At 37.4% G+C, this 21,270-nt stretch overlaps 4 protein-coding genes and 1 pseudogene across 11 annotated transcripts; 4 read left to right on the plus strand and 1 right to left on the minus strand.

Annotated features, from left to right (window-relative positions):
- The first annotated feature begins 308 nt into the window (after positions 1–308).
- On the plus strand, positions 309–4,326 carry LOC112783849 (disease resistance protein At4g27190). Of its 2 annotated transcripts, none has more exons than XM_025826920.3 (2): positions 309–539; positions 1,146–4,326. In XM_025826920.3, the coding sequence occupies exon 2, from the start codon at positions 1,159–1,161 to the stop codon at positions 4,099–4,101; it is 2,943 nt and encodes a 980-aa protein (XP_025682705.1). In that variant the 5' UTR covers positions 309–539; positions 1,146–1,158; the 3' UTR covers positions 4,102–4,326. The 2 variants fall into 2 exon arrangements, with proteins under 2 accessions (XP_025682705.1, XP_025682706.1); XM_025826921.3 differs by lacking the exon at positions 309–539 and adding an exon at positions 544–675.
- A 366-nt stretch (positions 4,327–4,692) lies between these two features.
- Positions 4,693–15,084, minus strand: LOC112785428 (disease resistance protein RPS2). 3 transcript variants are annotated; one of them, XM_025828897.3, is made up of 4 exons: positions 14,871–15,084; positions 6,562–9,519; positions 6,351–6,456; positions 4,693–6,208 (listed from the first exon to the last, which is right to left on the minus strand). In XM_025828897.3, exons 2-4 carry the CDS (start codon positions 9,491–9,493, stop codon positions 5,851–5,853), a joined length of 3,396 nt encoding a protein of 1,131 aa, XP_025684682.1. In that variant the 5' UTR covers positions 9,494–9,519; positions 14,871–15,084; the 3' UTR covers positions 4,693–5,850. The 3 variants fall into 3 exon arrangements, 2 of the variants coding, with proteins under 2 accessions (XP_025684682.1, XP_029152168.1); XM_029296335.2 differs by lacking the exon at positions 14,871–15,084 and adding an exon at positions 9,846–10,131; XR_003816383.2 differs by lacking the exons at positions 4,693–6,208; positions 6,351–6,456; positions 6,562–9,519 and adding an exon at positions 14,375–14,655 and having other exon boundaries at positions 14,871–15,066.
- On the plus strand, positions 4,977–5,633 carry LOC112783245 (uncharacterized; annotated as a pseudogene).
- On the plus strand, positions 11,084–14,020 carry LOC114926110 (disease resistance protein At4g27190-like). The gene has a single exon (XM_072229305.1). It carries the CDS (start codon positions 11,267–11,269, stop codon positions 13,760–13,762), a length of 2,496 nt encoding a protein of 831 aa, XP_072085406.1. The 5' UTR covers positions 11,084–11,266; the 3' UTR covers positions 13,763–14,020.
- On the plus strand, positions 14,651–20,114 carry LOC112783243 (uncharacterized). Of its 5 annotated transcripts, none has more exons than XM_072229307.1 (6): positions 15,313–15,551; positions 15,987–16,208; positions 17,398–17,613; positions 18,834–18,873; positions 19,243–19,462; positions 19,697–20,114. In XM_072229307.1, the coding sequence occupies exons 3-6, from the start codon at positions 17,574–17,576 to the stop codon at positions 19,961–19,963; spliced, it is 567 nt and encodes a 188-aa protein (XP_072085408.1). In that variant the 5' UTR covers positions 15,313–15,551; positions 15,987–16,208; positions 17,398–17,573; the 3' UTR covers positions 19,964–20,114. The 5 variants fall into 5 exon arrangements, with proteins under 5 accessions (XP_025681872.1, XP_072085408.1, XP_072085407.1 ...); XM_072229308.1 differs by lacking the exon at positions 15,313–15,551 and adding an exon at positions 15,625–15,852; XM_025826087.3 differs by lacking the exon at positions 18,834–18,873 and having other exon boundaries at positions 14,651–15,551.
- The last annotated feature ends 1,156 nt before the right edge of the window (positions 20,115–21,270 follow it).

Consider the following 21,270-nt stretch of genomic DNA (forward strand, 5'->3'; position numbering starts at 1 on the left):
ATTATAAATTTAAAAAAGATATTGTTTAAAGAATAAAGACAAATAAATTTTTAATCAATTTAAATTCAGAAACAATTAACTCTTTATTTATTAAACTTGACACGTCAATATTTTTTATTTAGAGTTGATAAAAAAACATTCATAAAATTATTTTGTACCACGAAAATAAAACACAAAAATTGAAATGGATCGTTTTTATTTTAAAGAATCCTATTGTCATCGTAAAAAATAGACAACAACTAAATTAGTAGTTTACTCTTAAAAAGTTAGAGGATTAAAACCGCATTAGAACACTACTTTTATGTTTTAATATATTATAAATAGATTAGAGGTCATGGAAAAATACTAACATGCGAAGCTTAAATGATATTTCTCGGAAGCTGCCTGGTAAAGTTGAGTTGACTTGATCCCGCCACTTTCTTCTTCTGGTTTCTGTTTTGTCAGTAACAATGGACCTAAACCTGCACCTGGAATCTAGATCTCGACCAAGCCTCACTCCTTGAATAGTAGTGACTACGTCAACGTGGCAAACTAATTCTGTAAGTCCTCCATATGCAATCATAAATTGAACCCATCCCTGCCACGGGTTTTAGCTTTATTCATTCTAAACAAGGTGTATTCCCCTATGAATCGAATAACTACTTATCATTTTTCTTGCTAAAACGTATTTGTCAGGTAAATATGAAAAAATTTGAAAAACTTTTAAGAGTCCTGATACATTGGTGATTCAATAATTTTTAACCGTTAATTTTAATTATAAAAACTATATAATATATATAATTAAAATCAACTGTTAAAAAATTTACAGACTTAAAAAGTTTTCAAAAGATTTAACCTTAACTGCTCACTTTGATTGAATCACACTGTGAGTGCACAACAATTCATATCAAGAGTGTGTTGAGTTTGAAGGGCAAATAGGCTTTTTTTTACTTTTTCTTTTTTGGCAATAAGAATCATACTCTAAGCTGTTAGGCAATGCTCGTGAACCGTTATATATCTAATATGAAACTAAATTAATAATATACTCTATGAAATGAATTAAGTATCATGATTTTTGTGCTTTGTTTCATTTCTTTCACAATCCCACGATAATTCATGTTCTAATGCTGTGTGCTTAACATATGTTTTTGTACCATCTGATCCAGGCATTTAATCATCATGGCTGGTTTCGGAAACATTGCTTCCAATCTCGGAGATTTGGCAACAGAGGTAGCAAAGCAGGTTGGAGGAGAAGCCCTAGCAAGCAGGTTGGTATCTGTAAGAAATTCGGGAGAGAACTTTGAACTTCTGAAGCAAGAACTGCAAGGACTACTTGCATTGAAAGAAGATAAAGAGAAGGAAGTTCAAGGAAACAGACACAAAGATACCTCAAGTGCTTATCGCTTATGGTCTGCAAAGGTGTTTGAGGTAGCTGCTGAAACTCGTCATTTGATTGCCAAATATGAAACTTCAACTTGGTCTTGGAAGCACCCAATCCTATCCACAGAGATTGAGAAAAAGCTTAAAGAAGTTCAACAACTCGCAGACAAGGGAAATTCTGTGGATTCTACAGTTGATAAACCACCAGATCGAATCTTAAAAGTTTTTTATGCTCCTGAAATCATGGGGTATAAGACTCTCCAAAGTGCACTCGAAAATATTGTAGATCTGCTAAAAAGCAGCAAAATACAAACCATTGGAGTGGCTGGAATGAAGGGCGTGGGGAAGACAGCACTGATGCAGAACCTAAATAACCATGATGTTGTTGCAGAGATCTTTGATATAGTCATATTTATTAGCCTCTCAGCTGATCACACAGATCACGAGCTTCAATGTAAAATAGCAAAGCGATTGAAGGTGGATACTGAAGTCATCAATGATCCCGAGGAAGTTGCGAGAATAATACATGAGGAGCTGCAAACTAAGAAGTATTTGCTGATTTTGGATGGGGCAGCGGATGAGATCAACTTGGGTCAGCTGGGAATACCATGTAATGACAATCACAGTAAGGTGATAATAACTGCTCAACATCGCCAAGTTTGTACCTTGAATGGAGCAGAAAGGATGATTGAGGTAGGCCTGTTATCCCGGGATGAGGCATGGAAGATGTTCTGTAACACTGTAGGTCCTGTGATTGATCTCCCGGACATTCCAGAGATAGCTCGGCGTGTATGTGACAAGTGCTCTTGTCTTCCCCTTCTGATACAGAAGATAGCACGCTCTTTCAGATTGAAAAAGAGTGCTTCCAGCTGGAGGGTAGGACTGGAAGATCTTGAAGAACGATGGCCGGATTATGAGAATGAAGGCGTGAGTGAGTTGTACTCATTCTTGACGTTCTGTTATGATGAATTGAAAGATGAAAACAAACAGAAATGCTTTCTGTATGCTTCATTGTACCCTGCCAATTGCAAGGTTTATACTGACTATTTGGTGGAGTGTTGGGCTGCTCAGAACTTCCTTGGTGATGTTAACAACACAAGGAAATACCAAAAGGCACGGGATCGTGGTCAGGCAATATTGGAACATCTTACTGATGTCTCTCTTCTGGATAGAGGAAAACAGATGATATATGTTTCCATGAATGATTGTATGCAACAACTTGCTTTGCATATATCATCTAAGCACCCTGAATGTAGTTCTTACGTCCAAACTAGAGAGAAACTTGATGATGCCCAAGAATCATTATCATGGGAGAAGGCTAGATGGGTATCAATGATAGACACTAATCTGAAAAGTTTGCCAACAAACCAAGATTGTAGCATGCTTTTGATGCTATTGCTGCAAAAGAATCCAGACTTGTCTACGATCCCACAACTGTTTTTCAAGAAACACATGAGAAGTCTTCTTGTGTTGGACTTGTATGGCACTGGAATTAGGTGGTTACCATCATCGATGTCAAAGTTGACAGGTCTTAAAGGGCTCTATCTTAATCACTGTAAGCATCTAAGGGAGTTACATCCTGCTATTGGAACACTTGAGCTTCTTGAGTTCCTCGACATTCGGGGTACCCAGATAAGCTTCATCCCATCTCTAATTGGGTACTTGATCAATTTAAGATGCCTGCGAGTCCCATACATCAGAAGTGGTGATCAAAATATGGATCAAACAGGTGATCTTGATCCTTGTGCAATTTTAAGGCTCACGAGATTAGAAGAATTGGTCATCGAAGTAGTTTCCTTTGAGGATTGGTGCAGTAATGCAGAAAATGTGATGGCGATGTTGACTTCTTTGGAACATCTAACCAACCTTCAGTGCAGCTTTCCCTCTTCCAACATTCTTGACAGGTTTCTAAGAAGGAGATCTGGAAGGCAATTTACTTCGTTCCAATTCTTTGTCGGATGTCCAAACTCAAAACGGCCACAAATTCTAGAGTCTTTTGAGTATAGGATTTCCAAATACATAAGGTATGACAATAGCAAGCATGAGAATACTTTTTCAATAAGTGAGATACTTCCTCAAACCCATGCAGTTGAATTGGTACACTTCAAGGAAATTAAAGAAATATCAGACCTTGGAAAAGAAAACTTGGAGCAAATTCGGGGTCTTTCACTCGAGGAATGCAATGAAATTCATACCCTTATAGGAGGTAACGTGAATGGTTCTAGAGATGAAATCGGCCTGCCAAATCTAGAGCAATTGCTGTTAAACAAATTGCTTGAACTGAATTGTGTGTTTCGAGGTCCTCTGAACCCTGGATCCCTTTCCAAATTAAAGGTTTTGACATTGAAGAATTGCCCCTTTTTAATAACCATTTTTTGCAATGGGGCTATTCAATATCTCTCAGAGCTTCAGAAACTGGAAATTCACAGCTGCTTTAGATTAGAAGAACTTATTCCAATCATAGAGATCGGTGAGGATGTTCTTCCAAAACTGGAGGTGCTGCTGCTAGCTAACTTGCCAAGACTCAGATTTGTAACCCCAGACATGACATTGAGATGGTCCTCTCTAGAGCGAGTAAATATATACAGGTGCCCTCTGTTGAAATCTTTACCATTTTGCAAGGACAAGGAAACAAACCTAAGATCCATTAGGGGTGAACAAGGATGGTGGAATGAGTTGAAGTGGAAACACAAAGCTCAATACCAAGACATATTTCTACCCTCGAATGAGCTTACATTTTAGCCATATTTCTTCATGGTTCGGATTAACGTTTTATGAAGAAATAAAAAAGCAAGTTGTGCTTGTCCCTGTTGTATTTTCCTAGTATGTTCTGTCTTAAAAGCATTGTAAGTTGTAACATCTTGTTCATGGATAAAGTTTGATTTGTGTAAGTTAGAAGAGTCTTTCCTTCTAATAATATCTTCTTTGAAAAAAATAAATGCAGATCATGCAAGATTTTTTAGTGCATGTGGAGTAGTGTAGTTAGCTTTCGTCAGAAAAATCATTTTAAGCAAATGTATCGGTTGAACTCCGATCACATTTCATGATGTTCAAATTGATGGGAGATATCATAATCGGTTTGTATGGATAGTGTTTGTTTAATGAACACCTTGTGCGCAGTTCCTAGTTAGATTTTTAACATCTAGACATCTAGTTTTATAGAATATAGCATATTAAAACAAAACATTTTTGAATAATATATAATATAATTTTATTTTGGCATGCCACCAATATAAAAATCTTATTCCTAGATAGCAAATTACATATTAGTATGTCAGTGTATAACATGAGCCATCCATCAAAGTATCAAACCTTATCTTCATCATACAGAAATAAAAATTAATTTCAACGGTTCCATTTCACATCAAACTGAGGCTTAGTTCATCTACAACCTTGATGAGGCCAAACTCAATAAAAAAGAGAAATCTTTTATAATTCTTTTAAATATATACTATTCATTAACTTTGTGGAAAATTATTATAGCCCTTAAAATAGTTCGTCAAATATAAAAGCCAAAAATACTATCCCTTTATACTTTTTCTTGCACTAAATACAGAAACAAGATCTGCTTCTTAAATTCAACAATTTCATACTCACCAAGAGAAAAGAGAGAAAACATGGAAGCCCTTCTGTCACAATTCACCTTGCTCTCAGACCATGCTCTGCAAGACAAGAGCTTTGATCCATCCACAGTTGAGGATCTCATGTAGCCGTTTGAGATCGAGTCATACAAGGCATGGGCAGCTGCAGAACTTGAGCAACAGAAAGAGGTTGAAGAGGTTGAGGTTTCCATGAAGGAAGCTGAGGACTACCTTGATTCTGTCATGGAAAGTGCCATGGACGAGTTCCGGCGCTTCGAAGAGGAGCTTGAGAGCATGTAAAAGGCTGAAATGGAGAGCCTAGTTAACACTGCTGAGAGTGCAAGAAAAATGGGAAATTTGATGGAGAAGGCTGCCTCCATTGCTTCCAAGAAGTATATTGAGGCTGCACTCAATTCAGCCACCGCTTCCATGAAATCTGCTTGGAAGGGACTCTCTTCTGGCAAGGTTCATCCTTCTTAAAACATAACAGTAGCAGTAACACCCCTCTTATTGAAATGTACTCAAGTTAAATCTTGCAATAAGAATATAAGATACTTTTCCTTTAGCCTCATTTTATTATTTTCACTTATATATTGCTGATACAGAAATTGGATCAGAATTGATGTACCAAAATTGATATGCTTAGAATTCATGATTCAGCCACCAGTGAAAATTCCAAAGATTTAATGTTCATGACGCATGGAAAATCTATTACTTTCATGTATGGATCTGATATGCCAGCTAGTAGTTAGGTTTATGAATGATACTGCTTAATCTCTAAGCTTCAGTAATGTAGTTATCCCTTGATTCTTAAGAGATATATGATTACAACATTCGTCATGATTCATTTCCTAATGATTCAGGAGACAATCATCTCCAGCACCTTATCTTTTGCCATGGCTCAGTTCACTTAAAAAGCATACCGCTGAGGATTCATGAACTCACGTGTCGCCTTGTCATAGGGATGTGTAACCTTTGCAGAATTTGCAGACTCCTCGGCGGCATCGAAGGTGTTGGAGTAGAGGATACTACTCTGGCTGGGCAAATTGGTTTTGGCCTTATGGCCGGGGAACTCACGTGCGGTTGCGTCGTCGGCACCTGCGGCCTCTTCAGCAGGGTCAAAGGTGCCGAGCCAGATGCTGTTCTTGCCAGGTTCGCAAACCTGGGACGTGTAACGGCCCCAGGGCCTCTCCAAAATCCCTCTGTATCGAATCTCTCTGGAGAATTTATTTGAAAGAACGGCAGATCGGAGTTGAGGTATTGATATTCTGGAGAAAACAAAAAAATTGGTTAAGTTGATTCAAAAAGTTATTTAATGTATTCAACTTAAAGGTATGAAATAAATTAAATAACCGTGTCTGATGGATAATATACCCAAATTTAACAGTGTGCATGTAAGATGTTGCGTACCTAAGGTTGGAGAACCTGGAACCCTTCTTGTTTTTGAGGCCCTTGCCACTTGAAGCTGGTGAATTTGATGCTGGAGTTGCAAACCCCGTGTGCTGTAATGGCGTACCTGGTGAGCCAGCCGTTTTAACATGTGAATGAAGCCAATTACGTAACAAGCATAATTCAAACAATTAATAAGACCTCTTCAAAATAATGTCATCATCATAATTACCTAATTGAGTCATCAAGTCCGCCTCTTCATGGATTGGGGAAAAAACCTGATCAAATGTAGACGGTCGACCTTCTAGCGCCTTCCACCAGTTTGTGTGTCCCTTGATTACAGTTAGTGCTCTGCTTACCAATTCCTTCCTTGAAAGATTACGCATCTTTGGGCAACCATAAAATCCTACTTCTTTTAAACCAGGTCCAATGCCCAACCCACTCGAAATGCTGGTCAATTCAGGAAGATGGAGAAGCCATAACTTGCTCAATTTAGGGAGGAAAGTATCGGCACTGGGGTTACATGTATAAGAAAAAGGCTTATAGCTTATTAGGGTACTTAATTTGGGACAGTCTTTCACCATGAGCTCCTTCAACAAAGAAAGATTTCCCACAAAATCCACAGAGAAGAGAGTCGTTAACTTGGGACAACTTTGCAATGACAAAGACTGCAACATACCAAATAAGCAGGGTGGAGGAGTTGAGCCTTCCCAGATGCTTCTTAGATTCTTCATCTGGAATATACTTAAGAATAGCAGATGCGGAAGCATATCAATATTATCGTCTAAGTCACCTCCTCCACCAATTGTTTGCATTTCTTTGCATTCTGTCAATATGCACACACGTAGTTGCTCTAAATTTTTCATTTCGAATTCAGTTAGACTCTTTAAGGTGAAATGCCGATCCAAGAAAAGAGCTTTGCTGTGTCTAAGTAGCATTTTGATTTCATCTGTGACACCCTCACCTTTTACAAATTTTAAGCTGCGGTTACTTTGTTTAAATTCCACATCAGTGGCAGGTGGCATGCTTGATATAATCCGCTGCATATGATGACCAACAATGAACCTGAAATCAAGTTCAAAAATGCGGGCCGGTATGAGCTTCAAAAGTTCCAGTTGTGGGATATAAATGCTGAGAGTTTGTAAACACTCTAATCCCAATATTTCTGGTAGAATGACTTGCACATTTTTATTCCACCGCGCATCATCAGGGTTTACACCAATACACAAATGTTCCAACCTCTCGAGTTTAGGTAGCACGCCAGACGGAATAATCGTTGAGCAGGAATATGGCACGTTCTTCTTAACATGATATTCATAAAAGCAGAGGGTCAAGCTTTGAATATTTGTTAACTTCTGGACCTCTTTTGGCAGATGTGTGATCTGAGTCTCATCAAGATCAAGCTTCTCAAGCTTCTCCAAATTTCCGATTTCAGGTGGCAATTTCATGAAGCATTCACAACCTTTCAGATATAGTTCTCTAAGGTGCTTCAGAAAGAACAAGGAACATGGCAGTTCTCTTACACTAGTGTAGGATAAGTTCAGGATGCAAAGCAGAGGCATGTGATAAAAAAATGAAGATGGTATTTTTGTCAAATCAGCATTGCGTTGCAGCATCAAAACTTTGAGTTGCAGACAATCTGGGGACTCTGGTAGCTCAGAGATTTTATTGCCTGCTAATTCAATTCGTACAGCATTATGCCATTTGTCAGTGTTGGGTGGTTCAGTCAATCCTAGGTTCGATTTCTCTATGAACAATGGGTCTAAGGTGTATATCCATTCTAACATTTGATAGGTTTCTTCTGGTAACCAAATATACCTGCCTCCAACACCGTCGAATTGAAGAAAGATGGAATTTTCCACAAGCTGTCTTAGGTTCTTTTCTGTTTCTCCCGCATCCACAAAAAGAGAAGACATCCAGTGATTCTTCAATTCATGATCAACCATGCCATCTCTAATTTTGGGAATGACTGAACAGCTCAGTAGGCAATTCTGTTGTGTCTTATTCATGCCATCCCATATTAAGTTTAGGAATGTGTTTATCATGATGCTGTTCAAACCATGAAAATTGATGACATCGTGTGAAGGATTAGTAAATTGTAATTTGTGGAGAGCAAGTTCCCACATTCTGACATCTTGATGATTCTTCAACCACTTTGCCACAAGGAGAATTGCATGAAGGTGGCTACGACACTCCTCAACTATGCGCACTGCAGTTGTCAGGATAGCACCTGATGAATATACAAACTCCTTCCCCGCAGTGTCACAGAAGACCACCCATGGCAGCAAATGTTCTTTTGTCCGTATTTCCAAGTTCACTAACCCATCCTTCAATCCTCCTTCTTTAGCCTGTTGAGATGATGGTGAGTCAGTGGTAATGAATACCAAAACTCCTGTCAGTAGAGTACCATAAAGTCCCACTTTTTGTGGATCAACAATTTCCTCACCATCCCTATCTACAAGAATTACTAGATACCTGCTTCTTGACATCTCGTCTTCAATCTGTAGGGTGCACAAGATGTCATCGTATTTAATAGCTGAAAGCTGAAGTAGTTGACAGATATGTTGCTTAAGTTCCTTCTCTGCTTCTGAAGTTGGATATCCGGTGGCATCAATAGTCAGATGTCCATGAAATGAATTAAGAATGTCAAGTGAATGGTGCTTGTCATTCAAGGCTGCAGTTACTTTTTCCATGACTGTTCTCTTTTCAACATCATTTCTTGTTGATAACCTGATGCATTTTGCATGCTTTGGACTTTTGCTTTTACAAATGGAAATCAATGTTTGCATGAGTTGGTGGACAGCAAGATCAGCAGCCATATCGAGAATAGCTTCTGGAATTAAGTCCGAGTTGGCATCACCAAAGATGAAGTTGGAGCCGGACCTGTCACCATTTTCAGCATCCCTTATTATCGCTTTTGGAAGAAGTCCTTCTAGCTTAAGCAGCAGCTTCCTCTCACAATATGCCTTTGGTATGAAATCATCAAAGATCACTCTCATGTCCAGTGGGTAACTACACAAGAGGCTCATCAAATCCCTCTTCCTCCTCAAACTATTTATCAATTCAAGTGAGGAAATTGTTGATTGCAAGCTCGTCAAAGTTCTAATCTGAGAAGCCGAGGCCTCTTCAGATTCTGTTTTGGGAATATCACCTGCTTTGCTCATGTTGGAACTTAGTATCTGCTAGTTCCCTGTAAGGAGTGCCAAGCAACAAGAAATTTTACCATTAAGACTCTTTTTTGTTATTATATAGTAGAAATTAATCTGAATAGATAGTTAATACACTCTAAATAGAATAAATATTTTAAAATATTATGAAAGATTATAACCCGGTTATTAACTTGCATGACTGTGATGTATAAAGGCTTCAGCTAAATTACATCTCAGTTCATTTGAAAAAGAATTCGGCATAAGAAGATTTATTTCTTCTTGTAAGGATTAATTAAATGCTGCAACATAAGTAACTAGCAGTAACAAAGAAATGAAGAATACTAGTATCTGTGAGACGCAAGTGTACCAAATAGAATTGAAGCGCTGTTCTTCTGATCCGAGTTAAGCCGTCGAAGTTAGGAATCAGGATTACGATCTCCGCTCCAGAGACTCACCAAGTACCAAGAAGACTTGTTAGGGATTTTAGAGTCCTCGCATCAGTCAAGGCAATGTGAAATAGTGAAGAAAGAAATGTCCACGATTTCTTACTCCAGCTACTCAAAAAACAATGAGAACGACTAATGATATATAATAAGGAGAAGCCGTGGAAAAATACTAACCTTTGAAACACTCACAATGACATTTCTCGGAAGCTACCTGGTAAAGTTGACTTGACTTGAGTTAACATTTAACCACTTCTTTTGGAAAATTTTATTACTACAGGGTATATTCTTCCGTAATCGTGTGATTGCTTCCGCCATTTTCTTCTTCTGGTTTCCGTTTTGTCAGTAACAGTGGACCTGAACCTGCACCTTGGATTCTAGATCTCGAATAAGCCTCACTCCCTGACTAGTGACTACTTCAACGTGGCAAACTCATTCTGCGCTTGTTTGTTTCAGTAACCGTAAGTCCTTCACATGCAATCATAAGTTTAACTCATCCATGTTAAGTGTTTTCGTTTCATTCATTCTAAACAAGCTGTATTCCGCCAAGAATTGAATAGCTGCTTATCATTTTTCTTGCTAAACGTATTTGTCAGGTATATATATGAAAAATTTTAACCTTAACTGCTCACTATAACTACTTTGTTTGAATCACACTGTGGGTGTACAATAATTCAAATGCTGAAATTCCTTCTTTTGATCACTTATGCCAGAAGTTTGCGCTGTTAGACAGAGGCATATATCTAATAGGCATGTAACTGAATTAAGAATACTCTATGAAATGAAACAAGTGTCATGAGTTTTGTGTTCTGTTTCACTTCTTTCACAATCCCACGATAATTCAAGTTCTAGTGCTGTGTGCTTAACATATGTTTTTGTGCCATTTGATCTAGGCATTTAATCATCATGGCTGGTTTCGGAAACATTGTTTCCAATCTCGGAGATTTGGCAACAGAGGTAGCAAATCAGGTTGGAGGAGAAGCCCTAGCAAGCAGGTTGGTATCTGTAAGAAATTCCGGAGAGAACTTTGAACTTCTGAAGCAAGAACTGCAAGGACTACTTGCATTGAAAGAAGATAAAGAGAAGGAAGTTCAGGGAAACAGACACAAAGATACCTCAAGTGCTTATCGCTTATGGTCTGCAAAGGTGTTTGAGGTAGCTGCTGAAACTCGTCATTTGATTGCCAAATATGAAACTTCAACTTGGTCATGGAAGCACCCAATTCTATCCCCAGAGATTGAGAAAAGACTTAAAGAAGTTCAACAACTCGTAGAGAAGGGAAATTCTGTGGATTGTACAGTTGATTCTGGATCGAATCTTAAAAGTTTTTTATGCTCCTGAAATCATGGGGTATAAGACTCTCCAAAGTGCACTCGAAAATATTGTAGATTTGCTAAAAAGCAGCAAAATACAAACAATTGGAGTGTCTGGAATGAAGGGCGTGGGGAAGACAGCACTGATGCAGAACCTAAATAACCATGATGTTGTTGCAGAGATCTTTGATATAGTCATATTTATTAGCCTCTCAGCTGATCACACAGATCACGAGCTTCAATGTAAAATAGCAAAGCGATTGAAGGTGGATACTGAAGTCATCAATGATCCCGAGGAAGTTGCGAGAATAATACATGAGGAGCTGCAAACTAAGAAGTATTTGCTGATTTTGGATGGGGCAGCGGATGAGATCAACTTGGGTCAGCTGGGAATACCATGTAATGACAATCACAGTAAGGTGATAATAACTGCTCAACATCGCCAAGTTTGTACCTTGAATGGAGCAGAAAGGATGATAGAGGTAGGCCTGTTATCCCGGGATGAGGCATGGAAGATGTTCTGTAACACTGTAGGTCCTGTGATTGGTCTCCCGGACATTCCAGAGATAGCTCGGCGCGTATGTGACAAGTGCTCTTGTCTTCCCCTTCTGATACAAAAGATAGCACGCTCTTTCAGATTGAAAAAGAGTGCTTCCAGCTGGAGGGTAGGACTGGAAGATCTTGAAGAACGATGGCCAGATTATGAGAATGAAGGCGTAAGTGAGTTGTACTCATTCTTGACGTTCTGTTATGATGAATTGAAAGATGAAAACAAACAGAAATGCTTTCTGTATGCTTCATTATACCCTGCCAATTGTAAGGTTTATACTGACTATTTGGTGGAGTGTTGGGCTGCTCAAAACTTCCTTGGTGATATTAACAACACAAGGAAATATCAAAAGGCACGTGATCGTGGTCAGGCGATATTGGAACATCTTACTGATGTCTCTCTTCTGGATAGAGGAAAACAGATGATATATGTTTCCATGAATGATTGTATGCAACAACTTGCTTTGCATATATCATCTAAGCACCCTGAATGTAGTTCTTATGTCCAAACTAGAGAGAAACTTGATGATGCCCAAGAATCATTATCATGGGAGAAGGCTAGATGGGTATCAATGATAGACACTAATCTGAAAAATTTGCCAACAAACCAAGATTGTAGCATGCTTTTGATGCTATTGCTGCAGAAGAATCCAGACTTGTCTACGATCCCACAACTGTTTTTCAAGAAACATATGAGAAGTCTTCTCGTGTTGGACTTGTATGGCACTGGAATTAGGTGGTTACCATCATCGATGTCAAAGTTGACAGGTCTTAAAGGGCTCTATCTTAATCACTGTAAGCATCTAAGGCAGTTACCTCCTGCTATTGGAACACTTGTACTTCTTGAGTTCCTCGACATTCAGGGTACTCAGATAAGTTTCATTCCATCTCTTATTGGGTCCTTGATCAGTTTAAGATGCTTGCGTGTCCCATACATCAGAAATGGCGAACAAAATGGAGATCAAACCAGTGATCTTGATCCTCGTGCAATTTCAAGGCTTACAAAATTAGAAGAATTGGTCATTAAAGTAGTTTCCTATGAGGATTGGTGCAGTAATGCAGAAAATGTGATGGCGATGTTGGCTTCTTTGGAACATCTAACCAACCTCCAGTGCAGCTTTCCCTCTTCCGAAATTCTTGACAGATTTCTAAGAAGGAGATCCGGAAGGCAATTTACTTCGTTCCAATTCTTTGTCGGATGTCCAAACTCAAAACAGCCTCAAATTCTGGAGCCTTTTGAGTATAGGATCTGCAAATACATAAGGTATGACAATAGCAAGCATGAGAATACTTTTTCAGTAAGTGAGATACTTCCTCAAACCCATGCAGTTGAATTGGTACACTTCAATGACATTGAAGAAATATCAGAAGTTGGAAAAGAAAACTTGGAGCAAATCCGCGGTCTTTCACTCGAGGAATGCAATGGAATTCATACCCTTATAGCAGGTAATGAGAATGGTGCTAGAGATGAAAGCACCCTGCCAAATCTAGAGCAATTGCTGTTAAACAAATTGCTTTTACTGAATTGTGTGTTTCAAGGTCCTCTGAATCCTGGATCCCTTTCCAAATTAAAGGTTTTGACATTGAAGAATTGCCCACGTTTAAGAACCATTTTTCACAATCGGGCTATTCAATACCTCTCAGAACTTCAGAAACTGGAAATTCACAGCTGCATGGAATTAGAAGAACTTATAGTCATAGAGATCGGTGAGGAAGTTCTTCCAAAACTGGAGGTGCTGCTGCTAGCTAACTTGCCAAGATTCCAATTTATATGCACAAATACGATATTGAGATGGTCCTCTCTAGAGCAAGTAAATGTATACAGGTGCCCTTTGTTGAAATTTTTACCCTTTTGCAAGGACAAGGAAACAAACCTAAGATCCATTAGGGGTGAACAAGGATGGTGGAATGAGTTGATGTGGAGACACAAAGCTCAATACCAAGACATATTTCTACCCTTGAGTGAGCTTACATTTTAGCCATATCCCTTCATGGTTTGCATTAATGTTTTATTAAGAAATAACAAGCAAGTTGTGCTTTTGCCTATTGTATTTTCCTAGTATGATCTGTCTTAAAATCATTGTATGTTGTAACATCTTGTTCATGGATAAAGTCTGATTTGTGTGTAAGTTAGAAGAGTCTTTCCTTCTAATAATATCTTCTTTGGAAAAACAAATGCAAATCATGCAAGATTTTTCAGTGCATATGAAGTAGAGTAGTTAGCTTTGGTCAGAAAAATCATTTTGAGCAAATGTATCGGTTGAACTCCAATTACATTTCATAATGTTCAAATTGATGGGAGATATCATAATCGATTTGTCGGGATAGTGTTTATTTAACACCTTGTGTGCAGTTCTTAGTTGGATTTTAACATCTAGACATCTAGCTTTATAAGATAGCATATTATAAAAAATATTTCCAAGTACAAAATAGAGAAATGTTAGGAGATCAACAAAATTTATTGTTTTTTTGTCGTCATTTAGCCACTAATTTAATTCTTTTAGTCTAGTAATCCACCAACATACTTTATTCCATACTTTTAAAAATTGATAGCGTCAAAAACAATAAATTCTAATAGCTCTCTAACATTCTTCTAGAAAATATTTTTGAATAATATATATAACATAATTTAATTTTGGCATGCCACCAATACAAAGATGTTGTACACTTATACCTATATATCCAATTACATATTACTATCCAAGTATATTAAAATTAAAATCTATATATATCTGGACTAAGATCATCTGTTATTTCATTGTCTCACCTCGTGTGACACCAATAAAAAGTTTGCCACAGCTCCATTTGAATGTCTGGAGTTGGCCAACAAGTTGCTAACATATACATGCCGGGATTGAAACTCCAACCCTCGCTGAAATGGACGAGTGAGCTAGCCACTCAGCCTCTCAAATTAACTTGATAAATCAATTTAATTCCTAACTTTTAAAAATGATCAAGTCCCCCTCTCAAATGAGTCAATAGGAGTGTATTTTTTAGAATATAAACTTAATTGGCTATTTTAAAAGTCAACAATTATCAAACTGAATTATTAAACGAATTCTAGAAACTAAATAAAGTGGACATTACCTTTTTTTTATGCACCACATCCGAAGTCACAAAGCAAAGAACTTGGGGAGCTCCGGTTTGAAGTTTAAGGAAGGAAATCAGGGAGGTTTCTGGGGAGAAGAAGACATCACCCACTAGATCCATGGAAGTAGCGGCGGCGATCCAAAATTGGAAGGAAGGTCGTCTCCGGCGACTCCTTTCCAGAAAGAGAAGAATTAGAAAAGGACTCATCCCTGGTTCTCTGATTCTCTGGTTTCCTTGTTCTGGGCTTCAGCCCAAAGAAGACAATAAAAAAAAAAACTTATTTCAGTTTTAGAATTTGTTGGATGTCAGTTTTTGATTTATGGCGTTTCTTTTTTTGGACTTAAAACCTATTTTTTCTTAAGGTCAATATTGAGGCCCATTTAGTAAACTTAAAGGGAGAAAAAAAAGATAAAGAAAGACTAACTCAAATTAAGGAAGGAAAAAACCGAAAAAGAGAATAACGATAAAAACACATTGGAATAGCTATTCTGAAATTACCAAAAAAAAAAAAAGAAAATTCTAATTTCGTCGTGTTCTTCTCTGTCCCTACCTCCGTCAGCCTCACCTGGCAAGCCGGCCGACCGCCTTCCGTTACGTCCGGCCGGGTGTCTGTTCCGTTCATCTTGTCGGAAGCTCCACTCATCTCCGACCTCCCACTCTCTATCTGTCATTTCCGAGGTACCGTGTGTGATATTCTTTTGCCATTAAATCCATTGATTTGAATTTCAACCTATCTATTGTTGACCGCAATTATGTAAATATGTTATCTACTATAATAATCGGTTGCTCTAGTGTTGTTTTGTTCCTAAATACCTAGGGTTTAATTTATGCTCTCGTGGCCAATAAAAATCCTATATTACCATGTTATTTAGCTGCCTAGTCATGTTCTTTTAGTTTTATGATTCTACCAGTAAAGTTTAGCTGAGACTTCACAATTTTCCCTAAGCTCTTGAGCCTCATAAGTCATGGCTTCGATCCTGTTGTTTTCAACTTTGATATCTTTGATTCTGATGATTATTCTGTGTGCATAATAAGTTTGTTGTGCTTTTTGAGTATTTCTGTTGTCTATTCTCAACTGGTAGATTTTTAATTTATTGATATTTGTTTTTACAGGGAAGCGATTTTCTTTTGGGTTGTCCTGACTCCTGGGTCTTAAGTCGGAAATTGTCTTAATCTTATTGGGGATAGGCGTAAGGAGATGCCTCGAGACTTATCGCGATCAAGATCGCCTCCCCATCGGCGTAGGCATTCGCCGTCTCCTGTTGGACACAGGCATAGCAGGAGGAGCAGAAAAGACAGAAGCCGATCTCCTTATTCATCCTACTCTCATAGCAGGTGACGCCTTTTGTATGATTAATTGATTCGTTTTCTTTATGATAGAATACTGTATCCTTCATATTGAGTTAGAATTATGGAGGACTTTATGATTTACGATGTATTTGTTACAAAATATGAATCTTAAACACTTATATTCATGGAAATTTTGTATCTTTTTTCCCCTTATATTGTAAATTTGTAGAAGTAGGAATGATTTCAATTCATATTTGTTTACTATTGATGTTATGTCAAATGTTCAATGAATGCAAATTTCTGTATTTGGTATATTAGATTTGTTTTCAGGTTGGATGCTGAATGGACAAAACAAGGATATTAAACAGATGTAATATATATCTCCCGAATTTCAATTGACACTATAAACTTGAGAATATTGCAAGGTTTTTTTAAGTGGTTTGGGTTAATTATGAGGTGATATGGGTAAAACGATGTGTTTTAGTAGGACTGTTTACCTTTTATTATATTAATTTGTGAAAAAAGTTATGAAATTTAGGCTGCACTTGTTTTCATTATCATAAAAGGTTTCCTTTTTGTTTTCGTTTTGTACATATTATTTTTATTTTCTTTTTTCATATTTTGAAAAGCATTTTTGCTTTTTATTTGGCACAACCATTGCCTTGTGACAGCAGTGGGGAGCTAGATTTCTTATTCTTTGTTTGGATTCTCCCTTCTATTCAGCAGCTTGGCCGCTTAATGAGGACATTCTATTATGTTGAATGACTCATAGTTCTAATTTATAAGGATTAGGCATTTTTGTCATAACTGTTTGGTGTTGATGATGCTTATTTTCAGAAATTTTTATTGGGTTTCTTTCTTTTTGAGGGCTTTTCTATTGTTATGTGGAGTTGTTAGTCTTCAATAACATTTATATACACCATAATAATATAGTGAAAAAGATAGGATATATGCCATCTATAACCAAATTAGAAGATCAGTTCGTAACTTGGGAAGTGAGAGATGTGAGCAGGTGGTGGGTGCTGATGATTTTTTATTGCCCTTGCTCAATTGTGACATTTGCTTCTTCATGTGGTAAAAAGATGGAGCACACAATGGTTAATAGCAATTGATGAGGTAACTGTATATGTTTTTGGCTTTAGTGTGGTAGACAGTGGGTAGGTCTTATGTTCACTTAATATATCTGTTAATTTGCACTAGTTCATTGCTTATGATCTTCTGTGTCATCATACAGGCGAAAAAGTCGCTCTATTTCACCAAGAGGCCACAGAAGCCGTTCCCCAACTCCGAGGCGCCATAGAAGTCGATCTCCAGCCACGAAACGATATAGAAGACACAGAAGCCGGAGTTCTTCGCTATCTCCTGTTCACAAGTCTTCCAGTTCAAGTCTTGGGTCAATAGAGCAGAAAAATGTTGTTGACAAACAAAGGAAAGAAGAAGAGAAGAAAAGGTAGATGATTCATTTGTCATGAGTTCTAACTCTGTCTCTTCTTCACTTATACTGGAGCTATGGCATAGGATGGAACTTATGATTTAGTGATTTACTAATGGATAGCTCCTTATGGTTCATGGTGATAATTTCAGTTCTTATGTGTTGCCTGTAATTCACTACTAGAAAATCGAGACCTTAAAATATTCTGTCTGAAAAACAAATGTGCATATTCTGGGTAAGACAACTACTTCCTGGAAAAATAGAAAAATTGAACATGAATGTTACCACTGTAAACCTTTGTAACTGTTTCTAATTCTTTGGTGAAAGAGATCTGGTGGTCTCAAATTTCCCCGGTGGAACTATTTCAGAATTCTGCTGTTGACATCCTCCACTTTTGTGGTCTTATTGTCCTTGCATCTAAATTTTTTTAACAGATTTGACTCAGGATATTTGCACTTTAGAACACAAAATCTTTTCCTAGGTTGAGCTATGAAATACTAAGTTTTGCTCTTTATCCTCTCTCACAATGTACTTCCTATGTGACCATAGTGATCTGTTGACTAGTTTATGATTCGAGTCTAAAGAAGACAAAATTACATAAAATAGTAGGATGTTGAATGTCTTTTTTCATCAGATTTCTCATGAGGCAGTGTTTCTCTCTCTGTTTTGGGAATTAACACATGCTTTCTGCAGGGGATTTCTCTCACTAATTTTGATCCTCTCCTAATCTAAAGCTTTCTAATTTATTTTCCTCTGTATGGTCATTTGGTTGTTCTAATAGGATTTCTTATCCTTTCTCCCTTTTTTTCTAATTTTTCTTGACTCGCAGAAAAATTAGATTGCATCCCTCCTTTAATGTGATAAGGTCTAATATTGATCTTTTATCAGTGGGCTGTGGTTATATTTTAGGGTTGTATAATTGATCTAATCCTGTAAGCCACATCTAAGGTTCTAGGAATTGGACTTGCAGATTAGTTACCCATGTTCAGGTGGTTTGGTTATGGTGTTCCTTTAAGTGAAGCTTTTCTTTTTCGCATAGTTGTCATTTAACGAGTTTCTCTCTGGTTCAACAGAGTGAATATTACTTTCAGTAGGATGAACATATGATTTTTATAAATTTTTCTGATGCTTTTGGCACAACTGTCAAAAGAGAAGACCTATGTTAAACAGCTAACTTGTGAAAGATGTTTAGTGTAAAAGTTCCAAATATTTCCATGATTAGTTTAAAATTTCAGCAGGTTACTTGAATTTCGTCTCCACGGGCTTGTCTGAAGGAAGGTACTGCTATAATTCAACTTGTTATGTTTGATGATCAAATTGGCTAATGGCTGCCTCATTTATCTACTGTTCACCAGTTTTGAAACTGATTTGTTTGGATCAGGATCCAATAGAGGTATGCCTTAAAAGCATAACCGTATTTTTGTGCATTTGTCGTCATGGAGGTTAGTTTGCGATTGATTGTGGTTTTCATTAAGTAATTTAGGAAAGGGTAGAAAGAAAAAAAGGTAGAAAAAAAATGAAGAAATGCCTAGTGTCCAGCTTTAGTCCTTAGTTCTGTATGATGGAAAACATGAGTTCACTTTTGTGTGGCATTCTCTTCTGTTTGAGTGGCCATTTTCATGCTTAACATTTTGTATGTTTTCACAGGCGTCAACAGGAAGCGGAATTGAAATTAATAGAAGAAGAGACAGCAAAGAGAGTTGAAGAAGCCATTCATAAGAGAGTTGAAGAAAGCTTGAACTCCGAGGAGGTTCAGGTCGAGATTCAAAGGCGGTTGGAAGAGGGACGAAAGAGACTAAATGTTGAAGTCACAGCCCAACTTGAAAAAGAAAAAGAAGCTGCTGTTATTGAAGCTAAACGGAAGGAGGTATATCATTTGTGTTTCTAATCACTCCCCCTCTGTTGTGCTTTCACTGCTTTGGGAAAATAATTAATAGGATGTACTCAAGACTTAGTTTATTTTACATCATTAGCATATTATATAGGTACCATGTTAGGGCCTTGGTGTAACATTAATTCTTGCGATGCCTAAAGTTCTATGTCTGCATTGCACTTTGAAGTCATGTGGAAAACTTGTTAGATTATGTATGTTTCTGTGCAGGAACAAGCTCGTAAAGAAAAAGAAGAACTCGAGAGGATACTTGAGGAGAACAAGAGGAAGACCGAAGAAGCTCAGAGAAGAGAGGCTCTAGAGCAGCAGAGGAGGGAGGAGGAACGATACAGAGAGCTCGAAGAGTTGCAGAGGCAGAAAGAAGAAGCCATGAGAAGGAAGAAACAAGAAGAGGAGCAGGAACGTTTGAACCAAATAAAGTTGTTGGGTAAAAACAAATCCCGACCCAAGTTGTCATTTGCTCTTGGATCCAAATGACTTTGGCAATGTACGTTTGAGTCTTTTTATTATTTGGCCTGAACTTGTATTCGGCTTTTGTAATTTTGATGAAACTTTGTAGCCTCCTCTGCTCCTCATGACACCTTTGTCACTGATTAAAACATTGAATTAGATTCCTCCATTGCCCCCACCTAGTTTTTTTTTTTTTTTTTTGGGGTCAGATCCCCACCTAGTTTGTCATATATTTGTGTCTTTGATGGTTTCTTTTTTCTTTTTTCTGTTGGGAAATGATATAGATGAAAGGGGGCAACATATGTCATTGATTGGGCTAATAGGCCCATTGGGCTTGATAAAGTTTTTGTTTCAGTGGGAGCCTTTACAGACCAATGTTCATAAGCGGAGGAACAAAATAGTGTTCCTGTTTTCTCCCCGAGTCTTTTGTTTAGATCACAAAGGGTATGACTAAATAAAAATACGGGGAGAAGTTTTATGAATAAACTCTAATTTTATATGTCAAATTAATTTATAAAAAATTTCACCACAATTTTCTTCCCAACAAAATACCACTAACAAGAAAAGCTGCAACCCTACTGAATCAGTTGAATCTCTATATGGAGCTTGACCACACTGTAAGGTTTCATGCTATGTAATTATCGTAGACTGGAGGTGGTTGCCAAGGTTCCCTGTACAATTTGCATTTGGTGGCTACTCCAATGAAGATTTCATGATTGTCATCGTGTGAAGATACTTCATTTTGACCATTGGATGATAAGTTGTAAGGCTTGATTTTTATTTGAAGTAAAAGTGTTACTTTTATTTAGAATGTTGTTAAACAAATAAGTCACACTTTTTAAATAAAGATCATCATGAAAAGATGTTTTTAGCATCTTCATTGGAGTAGTTGCCTTTGCATTTTACCTCTCAAACAAAACCAGAGAATATGTCCTTTCATGTGTTTTCACATGACCATATCTAGAGATATATATTCACAATCTTAAAAATGCTGTTGTGTTCTTATTATAATATATAGTTAGATCCGCCACATTTAATCTATTGTTATCCCGCTCCATTATAAGATGAAAATTCATACACCTTTCTAAATACTTGAAAAAGCACAATCATATTTGAAAATCATTTTTAATAAATACTGTAATGCTAGCACTACATTGCAACAATGCAAAAGAGAAAGTAACGAAAAGGCAAACAAATACTATGAAATTGAAATAGAAATGGGAAATGAAAGTAGGGGAATGATGAGGGTAAGATTGGGTGTGAGAGTGTCAGAAAAGAAGAGAAGTGAAAAGTTTTTGGTGACCCACATGCATGCATGATGATGTATCATCATT

This window comes from Arachis hypogaea, chromosome 20 (genome assembly GCF_003086295.3).
Source record: "Arachis hypogaea cultivar Tifrunner chromosome 20, arahy.Tifrunner.gnm2.J5K5, whole genome shotgun sequence".
NCBI classification, from domain to species: domain Eukaryota; kingdom Viridiplantae; phylum Streptophyta; class Magnoliopsida; order Fabales; family Fabaceae; genus Arachis; species Arachis hypogaea.

Coding starts and splice junctions, on each gene's coding strand:
- LOC112783849 (XM_025826920.3), top strand. CDS start 1,159: ATGGCTGGTTTCGGAAACATTGCTTCCAATCTCGGAGATTTGGCAACA.
- LOC112785428 (XM_025828897.3), bottom strand. CDS start 9,493: ATGAGCAAAGCAGGTGATATTCCCAAAACAGAATCTGAAGAGGCCTCG. Junction 6,457..6,561: donor GGACTTGATGACTCAATTAG/GTAATTATGATG, acceptor CTGGCTCACCAG/GTACGCCATTACAGCACACG. Junction 6,209..6,350: donor TCCAGGTTCTCCAACCTTAG/GTACGCAACATC, acceptor TGTTTTCTCCAG/AATATCAATACCTCAACTCC.
- LOC114926110 (XM_072229305.1), top strand. CDS start 11,267: ATGGGGTATAAGACTCTCCAAAGTGCACTCGAAAATATTGTAGATTTG.
- LOC112783243 (XM_025826087.3), top strand. CDS start 16,072: ATGCCTCGAGACTTATCGCGATCAAGATCGCCTCCCCATCGGCGTAGG. Junction 16,209..17,397: donor TCATCCTACTCTCATAGCAG/GTGACGCCTTTT, acceptor GTCATCATACAG/GCGAAAAAGTCGCTCTATTT. Junction 19,463..19,696: donor TTGAAGCTAAACGGAAGGAG/GTATATCATTTG, acceptor GTTTCTGTGCAG/GAACAAGCTCGTAAAGAAAA.